At 34.8% G+C, this 13769-nt stretch overlaps 1 protein-coding gene across 1 annotated transcript in view; it reads right to left on the reverse strand.

Annotated features, from left to right (window-relative positions):
- ubr3 (ubiquitin protein ligase E3 component n-recognin 3) overlaps positions 1–13769 on the reverse strand; it is an 89702-nt gene that overhangs the window by 34377 nt on the left and 41556 nt on the right. The window contains exons 23-26 of the mRNA XM_073845038.1: positions 13672–13704; positions 9281–9726; positions 5911–5999; positions 325–474 (exon numbers count right to left, since the gene is read on the reverse strand). Coding sequence (XP_073701139.1) covers positions 325–474; positions 5911–5999; positions 9281–9726; positions 13672–13704 — 718 coding nt within the window. The remainder of the gene's footprint in view (positions 1–324; positions 475–5910; positions 6000–9280; positions 9727–13671; positions 13705–13769) is intronic.

The following is a 13769-nucleotide window of genomic DNA, read 5'->3' on the forward strand; positions in this document are numbered from 1 at the left end:
CGCGCTAAAATATCAAGGTGAAAGTCATCATAGCTTATGTAGTTTAGACCCAGCTCCCAACCCAACGTTGAGAATAGAATAGATTAACGGCGATATTTTTTTTATCGCCCGATAAGAGTCTCACGTTAACGCCGATAACGGCCCACCACTAATATATATATATATAGTATAGTATATAAGTATATGTGTTAACATCAGGTTTATTGACAAAAATCTTTATATTATCTTTTATTCAATGTTGGCCGAAAAGACACTAATACTTATTGAAATAGACACAAATACATTGGTAATGTAAATGCTGAACTGCGGTTAGTTGTGGGTTACCTGATGAAGCCTGCAGCAGTACCACCAGTCCTGTGGGTCTGTCTTCAGTAGACGGGCCGCTTTGACCACAGATCACACAGTCATACAAAACTTCAGAGTCCAGAGGTTCTGCCGAGCCCATGTCCATCACTGCATCTGTTTCTGGTGACTCTATTAAACACAAAATCAAACAAAACAACAGTCAGAGATAACAAATAAAAAGAATTTTAGAGCACATTGGTAGATCACAAAATTTCCATTTAAATAAAAGGGTGTACAGCATTTTAAGGCACCTAAGATATAAAAGCTTTTCCAAAATATAGGCAGCAAAATTATGCTGCCTTTCAAGACACTTTGTTTTGAGCGAATTCTGTAATGCATGTGAGATGACAATCCCAAAATGCACTGCAAAAAGCTGTAGTGAAAAGAAAAAAAAGTTCATAGAACGAGTTGAGAAATGTAGATTATAAATAATTCTATTTCATTCGATAATGAAAAGTATTTAAAAACAAATCACTAGGCCGCAAGGAATCTCACTAGTTTTTAAAGCACAGATGAAGATCAATTTGGATCGACCATGAGGGATACTTTCCCTAGGCGTTCAATATTATTCAGTTTAAGTTGTGTAGATATTGACTTCACCAAAACTTTAGAGAGCTTTTGAAGCTCCAAAGCAAAAACAAAAGGACCATGGAATTTTACAGATACAAGTGCCTTTGTACATGATAATAATTCAGTATAATTTATTACAATGGCATCCTACTGCACCATGCTCCCATCACATTACTTTTTTGTAAGGGGTTTGGTGTTTTACACAAAACAAAATGCAGAGAGAAGCCAAGCATGAGAGAAGAGAAGATACGGTGTAAAAATCCAATAAATGAACATGAATTATGAGTGCAGTAGATTGGCAAAACTTAATTAGTTATATAATATAAATCTGAATTAGTTTTTTTGCCCTCTCCTGGTTAAATTTACAAAGAGTTAATGGAGGTTCAAGCGGTCATGCATTAAAAGCAGTAACAACAGAGCTAATGTAGTGTGAACCCTGTTTTTATACGGCATGTGTGAAATGTGCAGAATATTTTGCCGTCTGGGAAGGTCAGTATCTAAACACAGTATCTTAAAACTGTTCATGTGCCTAAAACGTATCAAAGTCAACTTAATGCAGGAAGTGAATGCATTGGCTATGACTATATTATGGCGTCTCAAGTTCTTTTTAAGCTGATTTGATTTTTGATCAGGCATTGACTGAACCTCTGTTTTTACCGTTCTTTCACAGTCTGTGTTCTTATCCCTGCAGTAAGTCCAGTACTGCTTTAACATTGTGCAGATGCTTGAAATGTTGGCCTAATTTATCTCATTAGAATTCCAGTGCACATATTCATTTAGAATCTTCTATATTTGCTCTTGCTTTTTTTTTTCTTTCTACAGGTGATTCCCAGGCTCCATTGTGTGTCAACAACATCTGACCCCCAAAAAAGATTCAGTGTTATATAAATGCAAAACACACACACCCACACACCCACACACCCACACACACAGGCCTCCTTCCATTTTGGTGTAGAGCTGTTCTTAGTCAACACATAAGTATAAAAAAAAAATAGGGACATATCACATTTAGTTTCTTTTTATAATAAGCAAGGCAAAATGTAATATATTTTTCATCACTTTAAGTTTAAAGGTAGCATTCACAGTCACAAACACTGCTGATATCTGCTTTTCCCAGCTGACATATTCCTAGGAATTAATTACCTTTTCTAAATCACTCCTAAATGTTAAGAACATGTTCAATTTGTGAGCAAATAGAGGCTTTGTAAATGTCAGCGTGTGTTTGGATTGATATATAGCTTAGGGTGAACAGAAAAAGACAGAGAAGTCTATGGGGAAATGAAAGGTTTGTGTTAGAAAGTTAATGTGACAGTGTTTGCCTGAGGCGGCCTGCTTGGTACTGCTGCCCTCTAACACACCCGTCCTAACTCAACACAACATTACAATGATATGACAACCAGTCTTCATATTCAGATGACTCATGACTTTTCTATACAGTAAAACAGGTCAAAATATCAATGGTGAAAACATTTTTTTTGTTTATTTCAATCAAATTTCATTCAAATCAATCTATCCGTTTTTAATCCAGAAGTACTTGTTCATCAAAAACACACCACAGGGCTCCCACTTTTTTTTCGGTGATCATTTTCCAGGAAATTTTTTATTTTAATTATGCTGGAAATAAAAGACAAGGAGAACGCTTTAAAGCAATATATTCCTTTCTCAAGAAGTCTTTTAAAACATACAGCTTATGGCCATGACTTAACTATAAAATCTCTTTAACATGAGCTCTTAATTATACATTACATCAATTTTCAGAACCAATTTTAGTCCCAGAGCAAAATAAACAATATATATTGGAAGCATTACTTTTTTTTATTTACCTATTTGAAAATAAAAATTAAAAAAATAATAATTAAATCAGTTCATTATTTATGCTAACAATAATAAAAAAAATTGTTGCTTCCAAGGGGTCAAGTGAAAAATTAGTAGATTCTGATTAACACCTCTAACACATATCAGCGAGTGCTGAATTGAGTATGTACTTGGTACTACCAGTACTGCAAAAAGGCAGGTACTGTTACGTTTTATTAAGCAAGAGATGAGATAGAATGAAAATATGACTACGTGAACAAGATGTTTTTTGCTCTATTACAGGGCAAACTTTCTGTAGCCATTTAAATTCAGAGGTAACCACTGCATTTTAATCACAATCAAATAGGACTGGACAATAATTCAATATCAATATAGTTTGCAATATAATGTTACAGCAAACAAGATTAATGAAGCACACCCCTAGCTTACCAACAAATAAAGCAATTACCACACAGCAATTAAGCAGCAAATACAGCTTAATTAACACAAGAGACATTTTCATAGCAATTAAAAGCAATGTGTGAACTCTGAGATTTAAGACACTAAATTATTATCCTACGCACTATTAAACAAAACCCAAAAATACAAAAGATTTTCAATTACTGTATTGCTGAGGGTAGCAAAAAAAAAAAAATGAGAGACAGAAAACTTTGAGTTCACTTTTAATTTTTCCTGTCACCTCATTTTATTTCCAAAAACGTTTTGCAAGTAAATGCAAAGTTTCAGAAATTGTACGTTTAAAATAACTTTAACTATAACTTTATGCAGACTGCAATGGTATTGGCTATATGAGACTATATTATGGGCTCTCAAGTTCTTTTTAATTAAGACTGCATTGAGCCGGTATGATTTTTGACCTACAGTAAAGCATCAGGTACTGCTCTGAGATTCATTACCATATGCACAGATGCTCGAAATGCTGGCCCAATTTATCTCATTAGAATTCCTGTGCAAATATTCATATCCAAAGTGACCTTTGATTCAAATCTGGAAAACAAATGGAGCCTGTACTTCAGAGCTCAAGAGAATGTTTTATTCTGACAATCGCAGGCATGCGCACATCTATAATACAGACACCTCTCTCAATGTCAGCGGGGACATCAGCCATGGGCGTCTGAAGCTAATATTTCAGCCAAAACTCAATGTCACTTTAACATTTGCTGTTGACTTCAGGTGGACAACAAAGACAAATCCTGTTTTCTTAAACGGATCAGATACGAACCTTATTCAAATAGCACAACTCTATAGTGATGCACTGAAATTTCAGCAACCAAAAATATTCGTTAGAAAATAAATTGTTGGTTGCGTCCAAAACAGTATTGGAGGGCTGAAGTCATTGACTGAAATGGCAACATTAAATAAGTATTTTCCCAATGACTATGGTACAATGACTGTGTCAGTGTCTATTTTGCACATAACATGGACAACAGTTAAACATGTCAGCTGTGTGAATGCTAGGGCTGGGCTGACAATATTAATATTGAGACTAGTAGGGATCGGCTAAAACGTGTTTTTAAAACACTCATGGTGGACTTACAAATGTTCCGATGCAGCGTTTTGTGAGTACATAACCTATTTACACTACTGTACAAGTTTGGTAAGATTACTTGCACGTTTAGTGGTGCAATTTATGAGATACATCACATGTACCATTCACTCCTGTAACAAGCAATTCGAAAAACTCTAATATCTCCATAAATGTTTGACTAAGGTAAAAAAAAAACTTCGGATGGGGTATTTACATGGGCTTCGGAGTGCATAGCAATGAAGTCAATTCTACTCCGAACCATCCCTTTAAGAACTTGATATAAAAACTACCTTTTGTGTGTAATTTATACTTTTTAAAATCTACACTCAGTTTTGAGTGTTGATTATTAATTAAATGTGATTAATTGATGAAAACTTTAATTTTCGGTTTTGGTTTTCAGTAATAATTCTGGTGCAAGACTACTGCTCTAAACATGAAATTCACTAATAATGCTCTATAATTTTCTTACACATACAAGTCATTTTTAATCAGAGATGGTTTCTTGAATACTTGGTAGATATCACCGGTGCTAGTATTGTTACATTTAATATACTGGTACCAAAGTCTGGCAAAATTTTATAATCTATTGTCAGCCCAGCCCTAGTAGCTACAATGCAGGAAGTGATTGTTGTAAAACCATTCCATTGACAGTACATGGACGCTCATGTGTAGGATATAATGTTGACTCTATAGAGACATTATCATAAGGTTTATATTAAAACATAATCACTCATGTCAGTGTCAATGTATTCAATCTTGATCTTGGTGACCAGCACACAACAAAATGGCCCCTGAGAATCACTCACACACGGTTTTGCTAAAAAGGCCTGAGGGAGCATGAAGGGCAGAACGAATTTGAGTCACCTTCCTTCAAAGAGTAAGATTACGGCCCACAGCTTCAGCCTTCAAGGACTTCTGCAAGTTTACAACGTCCTATATACTATTTGCAAAATGTTGTAGTAATGGACTGTAAAATTTAATTGAGTAAATTGTTAAGAATACTACACTGCATATGATTAAAAACTGAATTTTACACAAATTTGTCTGAATGAGATTTGCTTTTTACCTATTGCTCACAGATGGAGCTACAATAATATTGCTTAATGTACTTGAAATATCAAATCAATGCCATAATACATTTATTTATTTTGGCAATAATTCAGAACCAGGCCATGTATCAAAGTAATATGGTAATACCATTTGACACCAAGATAGCACCACAGCACTTTCTGTCTGACTCTAATTACCCATTTTAATTAAAAATTTACAATTTAAATTACTAGCATTTTTCTAAATTCTAGATTTTGCATATTAAAAATGTTTCTCGAGAGTTTTGCATTTAATTTCACCCTGTAGCTATATTTCAATGCAAGAACGAATCTCATTTAAATGCCCCCACGTCTGGGCTGGGTTTTGCACATCCCAGATATATACAGAACAACAGCCATAGACAGACTCAGCTAAGGTGGAAACATCGACTTCATAGATACACGATTAAAAATGTATGCTGTGTCTTTAGATCAGAAACACGTCAGAATGAAAATCAGTCAAATAAACATGAAACTGATCATCTGCTAATTAACCGCGGGAGAGACTCATCAGACGTGTTTCATAAAGGTCAGCAAGCAACTTCAGCTCATGTTCAAGCTCACCAACATCCATGGCAGTCTCCATGAAGCTCTTCTGCCTGGAGGCAAACTCCGCCAGCAGCTTCTGCTGTCTCTCTCTGGCCCGTTGACGCCTGCAGACGTCAAAACAGAAATCATTTGCATCATTATTAACTGTTAATTATGAAATGTCCATTTTCAAAGGCTATGAATGATGGGTTAGAATCAATTGGTGCCGAAATGTTAACGTGATCATAATCTTACTACATTTGATGGCCGCTTGAAGGATGTATTTGATCATCATTTACGCCATCAAATTTTGAAGATGGGCATATATTCTTTCTCAGACAATCATTATGTCCAATTGAAATGCTTATTAGTTAGGAATGGACCAATTGAAATTCTGGTTGGCATATAATAATTACCATTTCTTGTTCTTTCACAATATTATCACATTACACCAATATGATGGCGATAAACATGAAGACTGACTGTGTGATATAGCCTACTAGAACACTGTTATATGCCCCTAAAATTCTAAATATGAGGGCAAAAATACCTCTGTATAGTGTTAAGCTTTATACGTTAGACAAACGTGCAAGTGACAAAAGTGCAAGAGCGATGCTTTTTGCCCAAATACCTGCACAACTGCACAAACGTGACACTGATTTTATTCAAGAGATCAATAAAGAAGAAGTTACTATTGTTACTTTTTAGACATGCTATTGCAAGTATTGTCTGTTTTGGCTCAATTTCAACAACAAAAATAGCTCCAGCCAAAGCAGAACTGTTGTGCCTTTCCGGACAAAACATCAAGTGAGCCAATGATTCAGTGATCCATTAATAAAAACAGTCACTTGCTTAGTTTAATTATGCGGCTGTTTGAACTAATCAATTAAATGAATGACTGAATGATTCACTCATTAAGACCTGCCACCACCTACTGCTGGTTTTAGTATTATATTTAGAGTATCAATTTATTAAAAATAAATAAATAAACAAACAAACAATAATTTCTTATTTAAATATTTAATTGAAACAAATAAATTAACACCAATTTAAACCTCTTTAATCTCACAGCATTATTTATGCAATTTTAACTAGCAGCGTAAATGCATTCATGCCACCTCTGAAAAGTCTGTAAATGTACCTATATGCAGAGCTGGGTTGTAACTGATTAAATGTAATCTAGATTATGTAATCAGATTCCAAAAATAAAGTACTTGTAATTAGTTACATTTTAAAATACTTTTAATCAGACTACAGTTACTACAGTTTTTATTGATTACACGATTACATATTATTAACACAATAGCAATGAATTATTCATAATTTATTGATTCTCTCTAATTACTCTTTATTTTTTAAATTTTCCTTTCTAAAATAGTCTACCGCTTATACACGCACTCAGAAAGTCCAGTTTTGTGGACATTCACACATAGTCTAGTCACTTGTCAGGTGGCGACACAGAATTTGACCACTGATTTACAAAAAGTAATTTCAGGTTTAAGAAGTGTTTCAACATTGCATCAAATACTGATGAACATTAATTTTTATTTTAATTATTATTAAATTAGGTTAACCATGTATTATTATGTTTTATTGAAAGGCTTTTGTCTTTCAAACTCATTAAAATGCACAAATTCGCTGATATTATTGATGCTTTAGATTGTAAACAAAGTTGTTCAGCTAATTTTCTCGACTTATCAAAAGGCTTTTGACACAGTTGATTATAGCATACTTTTAAAAAGACTCTCCATTGTTGGTCTCCCTGAAAATGCTATTAAATGGTTTTCCAAATATCTTTCAAGAACACAGCGTGTGCTTTTAAATGATTGTACTTCATCTTTTCTGTCACTTTCCAAAGGTGTTCCTCAAGGGTCTGTACTGGGACGATTTTATTTTCCTATAAATATATAAATAATTTATGCAACAACATTCCAAATGCCAAGTACCATCTGTATGCAGACGACCCTGCTATTTACTGCTGTGCACTGTCATTTTTACAAGCACTTCACTATTTACAGTCAGCGTTTGATATTGTTCAATTCCGTTTGTCACTAAAACCGTTTTTTTTTTTTTCAATGCTTTTTTCAAATTTTCCAAAGTTGTACCAAGTGATCTTCTTGACATTAAATCCTTCCAGGAAACAAAAATAGAATATGTTTTAAGTTATAAGTACCTGGGCATCGCATTTAATAAATAGAGTTAACTTTTAGGCTACATATTGATAAACTAATTTCAAGCTTAAGCTTTAGAGCAAGGAAATATTGTGTATCTGCTACCTTCTTACCACTCTTGGACTATGGTGATCTGCTGAATATGAATGCCCCTAGGACATTATTAAAAAAAACAGTAAGTGTATTATTTTGATTGATTTTTTTAAAATGATGTATTTATGTTTTCCATTTTTTAATTAAGATTTAATTAACTCCCTGCAGTTCCTTTATGAACCCCAGTTTGGGAAACCTTGATGTAATATAATGTTTAATGCTCTTCATGTTGTTAATTACAATAAAAGGAATATGTTTTCTCACTCTTTGTATTTTTACACCATTATGGTACAAGATTATGCTGTTTAAATCAATGTGATAAATGAGTAAGGTCAAAAGTAGTGTGATTATATTACCTAAAATATGTAATGTAATGGATTATGTTACTGACTACAATTTTTGTCATGTAATGTGGAATCAGTAACGGATTACAATTTTTAAGTAATCTACCCAGCTCTGCCTATACATCACTTTAGATACAGCTTCTGAAAACAATAATATGGCTACACTGTAGCCTAAAAGTTTGAGTAATGTCGATTCAATGCTTTAAGCACAGAAATGACTTTGAAAAAATGTGCAGTAATGTCTAAATTGCCCAACTGTCTATGTGCGAATATCTGGAAACCCTAATAAGAGGTTCAATACAGCAAATTCTGCCCATTGACAGCATGCGACAGAGCCTTATAAATATCTGGCAAACTCGATTAGATGAGAACATTGTGTAATTGTCCACCTCTCTCCTTTGTTATTTGGATGGGAGGAACAGACACTTAATAGAGGGGCATAAACTAATGCAGACAAGAACGACACGCTTCAAGATTTTCCAGCCGACAATGTCACGGACAAACAAATGAGCAGTCCTTTAATACTGCTCTGAGCACAGTTGCTATGGTAACCTCCAGACACACAATGCACATACTATAGTTGCTTTGACTTGGTTTGCAGGAGGCATCTGATCTGTCCCATAATCAGAGATGCTAATGGTTGGTTTATTACTCATTCCATCCCCATTAAATATTATTGAAGAATTAAATATAGAGACATCATATCTGACCATCGATTTACTATCTAAACATAAAAGAGCATGTTTAATTAATTCTAAGTTTCTCAGAAACGGTGCAAATGATACAGGAAACACACACCTTTCCTCCTTGTCCATACTCTTTTTATCTCCAGGACTGTTCTTCTTGGGCGGTATGGGTGGACACACTTTCCCACAGATTTCCTGTAGGCACCTCTTGCTGTGCCGGCTACGGGCGGCAGCTTTGGCCAGGATTCTTTCTATGGCCGTTAACCCATCTCCGTGCGCATGATGGGCCGGATCCACCTCGGCCAACCAGCTCAGAGACAGAGAGTTCTGCTTGGCAGACAGTTTCTGGTGCAGTTTGACCAGGAGTGACAGCATGCTCTCACGGATCTCCAGGATCTCAGTCACCAGCTGCGGAGGTGAGCCCGGTGGCAGCCAGCGAGAAGATGAGGACTTGGGTCGCACCGCCTGACTGGCCTCGTGGTTACTGCGGTTTATGATCTCCTGGAACTTCCTTCTGCGCTCCGCCACCAGACTGAACACCTGAGCTTCACGCAGGTTCTGAAGAGAAACCACAGACAGAGAATTAACAGATATAAGCCTCGTAAATGATACCTGCAGCAAGGTTTATGTCTTTAAGCACACCAATAGCACACTGTTATAGAATTGTTTGGTCAGTCAATCATAGCAAGTAATTCACATGCAATTATTAAAGCAATAACCCACTCAAAGTTGAGTCTGGGTGTTAAATCATTGTAACGCATTGTCTTAAATGGCCAACTGCTCATATAAAACGTTGTTAAATGTGCAACATGAAGGATGAATCTAATGTTTTGAGTATGTGTGGCTGTCAGTCACTTCACCAGTGTGGGTACTGTACTTCAGTAAACGGATTCTAGCCTACGTCTTGGAATATACGACCCAAAGACTAAGTAAGCAAGATGTCTGCCACTTTTGTTCTTACCAACCAAGGGGGGGAAAGCATTGTGTGCACTCAGAATAACAACAAAACATTGCGCTTTTGTAAAATAACGCAAGCAAACTGGCTTCTCAGTCTCTGCGAACTTGAGCGCAAAACTTAGAAACTTTGTTTGCTTACAGAAATGAAAAATGTATTTATAGAGAGTGAAATGACTATTTTAAATGAACCAATTCAAATAGAAAACAAATATTCTCAGATTACGTAATCCGTATGAAACATTCAGGTACATAACTACTGCGGAGATGACGAATCTGTGTCGAAGACAACAAAGAAAGCACTAGTTTATCAATAAATTATTAAAACAATCTTCTTGCTGTTTTTCCCTGACACATTTATAATTAATTTATCTGCCGCTGCGCTGTGGCAAGCTTTTTTTGCATGTGCTTGAACACTTATTTGGCTAGTAGGCAATTAAAGGCTCATTATGATGATTTATGTGGTTTATTAATAAATGTGCAACTAATAGTCGACTAATGCTTAAAATGAACAACCACTAGTCGAACAGAAAAATCTTTAGTCAAGGGCATCCCTAGAAAATTTTTAACCAGAAAGTGGTGCGGACTGCAGCTTTAAAATAGTTGGTCAAGATAAACATTGATGTTGGCTTGAAAATGGAAGGTTCTAAGGTTGTGCCAGTCAGAGACAGATAGACAGAAAGATGACAGAGAGACCAACAGATTGATAGACAGCTGACAGAGAGACAGACAGATGACAGACAGATTGATAAACAGATGACAGACAGATAGACATATGGATTTATAGATAGTTGACAGACAGACTAACAGATGAATGACAGGTAGATGGTTGATGGACAGATAGATAGTTAGATTGATATAAAGACAGGTAACAGACAGATTGATAAATGGATGACAGATTGACAGAAAGATGACAGACGGATGAATGAAAAACAGACAGATGACGTGGTTTCTATGATGTTCTAGGTGGTTAGCATGTTTTAGCACATTTACTGATAGCAATAATCAGAATGCATAATGGTAATAAGAATTTCCATTAATACAAGACATGCTTCTATCAGCATTTTACAACCATTTTAAACATGGCTCATCAAATCCGAATTTAAAGTTAGGATCTATACATTTTAATGTAGCTATATATTTAATATTTAGTTAGCTATGTATTTTATTGTATCGTTTATACTGTATAACTTTTGACCAGTATGGTCCTGTTTTACATATTTAGAATAAGAATTTAGCTGAATTACTTTAAAGAGACTGCACTACTCCTTAGTATTAATGGATTTAAACAATTACACTCTAGATTAGAGTCTTAAGGGCTGTTCACAAAAAATAATAATAATAATAATAATAAGACTCAGGCCACTGATGTTTACATTGAAAAACAATGGAAAAACATTGTGCTTAAATGCAAAAATGTTCTGTGTTCAGTCCCATAAGGCAATGTCCTGAAATTTGTATGCGACTCAAACGAGGATTGGGCTTTCTGAACCAGCAAGCAGCCCCAGAGGAAGAGCACTTTGTGTCTCATAAGAAACAGTTATTAGGCAAGTGACATTAGCTGCCCAACGAGGGAAACAGAAGGACAGGATATAAGATCACAGGAGGACGCCAAACTCTAAGTGAAATACTCAAAAGGTGAAGCTCAAGGTTAGACCTGACATTGGTCATAAAAATAGACCTGCTTTACACTAGTTAAAATTTAATCATGATAATTCTAACCCACGACTGGCAAAACATTCTGGAAAAAAAATAATAAAGGACAATTCCTTTGCAAGTACAGAGGACTAACCCTTATGGAATGTGTCAGTTGTCCATAGTGTGTTTAATTAGCATGCCGATCTCACTGAAGAGGATGAATATTTAATGATGAGCACTGAACCACTGACCGCTGAGCTCAAAATTCATTATATCACTATAAATCACTAAAAACGCATGCAGTTAAAGCAAACTTCCTCTCATCACTTAAACTCATATCTAGCTACAATATACTGTGAACACTTCAAACAAACCAAGCAGGAAAAATATAGACAGATCAATGCACAGACCAAAAATAAATAAATAAAGTAAGAAAACCTCACACACAATCACAGACTACTGAATGTACCACAAGGTACATTATGATCAGTGCTCCATTTCCTGTGCACTTACTTGTAATTGGGTCAATGGTAGTGTACTGTATGTGCATGTATGTACAATCTTTATAGGGGTTACACAGAGGTTGCATTTTGTTTTGGGTAAATCTAATGGTAGTCTTTGGTCTCGTTAATCTACTATTTGTTCCTGAGCAAATAGTTTTGGCAAAATCTCATCATGTTGAATCAAAGTAAATTCAATGCTGTATATCCGAGCGCTGCATGCGTACTCTTGCCTGAATTGCCTAGCAACTTTTACGATGGCTGTTGTTGTTGTTTATTAAATATTCAATAAATATTATTTTATATAAATAATAGTAGTATTTAATAATGTATCTTCTATAAATAATAGTATTTAATATTGTTTAGTATTGAGAAATGGTGTGTGTATTACTGATGGTGATTTTAGTTACATTGTTTCGCCATTAGATGAGTGTTCAATTTTTTAAACAGAAGTTATTTTTAGTTTTAACAACAGCTTGAAGCGAACAAATGCACTGAGCAGTGCTGTCATCAGAAATTACCTTTAACAGATGAATTAATGTTATGACAAAGATAACGCTTTCCTCAATGGACATTCAAACTAATGTTTTTTTGAGCTGAAGAATGATTGCTGTATCGGATGCAGGTAAATAATTATAATATATAACTCATAATACTCTACTACACACAATATACTGCTTTAAATACAGTAATACAATAAGATTTCAATGAAAGAACTCAACGTTTGTTTGTTACTAGTTATAAATTAACGTTTTCGAATTAGTAACGGAGGCTTGGGCTCAGCTTTTAAACTGTCAAACTTAGATTTGAATCCGTGGTGGAATTAAGTAGTTCTGCACAAAAGAGTGTTGTTGTTGTTTCTGTGTATTTACACACTCGTGCCGTTGAACTGTTGTATAAATGCAATATCACACTCATAGATGTGATATATGGCTGTATATAGGCACGCTGTGAAATTGATTTAAAATCAAATTAAAAATGAGTTTAAAAGTGTTTAACAACATCGTCCGTCATTAGATGTTCACACTCATGTGTATTAAAGTTGTTAATATTATTTGTTAATATTATTCTTACTTGTTTACACTTTTTTATTGTTACTTGCTTACACATTTTTTAATTAATATAAAGGTTTTTGTGAATATTAGAAAACAGTACAAGATTACGTTTCTTTGCACAACCATTTTAAATGATTCATTTTAATCCTATTTTCATAATCCCACCTATTTGTATAATTATTGGAAATGTTAAATGCCAATAAACAAGCAACAGGTCTATGAACATTTCAAAAGCATGTCCACAAAACAAAACGAGTGCAGTCTTCCTAATTCAAACCATTGCATACTTGGTTATCCAAAACAGAACTTAAGAAAACATTTCACACCACTTTAAAATCATTCCCAAATCCCTCTACCTCTCTCCAATTTCCTGTCAGCCTTCTGGAACTCTGAAATGAGAGTGATGTTATCAACACAACAGCATACAGAGATCCATTGTGACCCTGTCTAAAAT

The sequence above is a fragment of the Garra rufa genome, chromosome 8 (genome assembly GCF_049309525.1).
Source record: "Garra rufa chromosome 8, GarRuf1.0, whole genome shotgun sequence".
Lineage (NCBI taxonomy): Eukaryota > Metazoa > Chordata > Actinopteri > Cypriniformes > Cyprinidae > Garra > Garra rufa.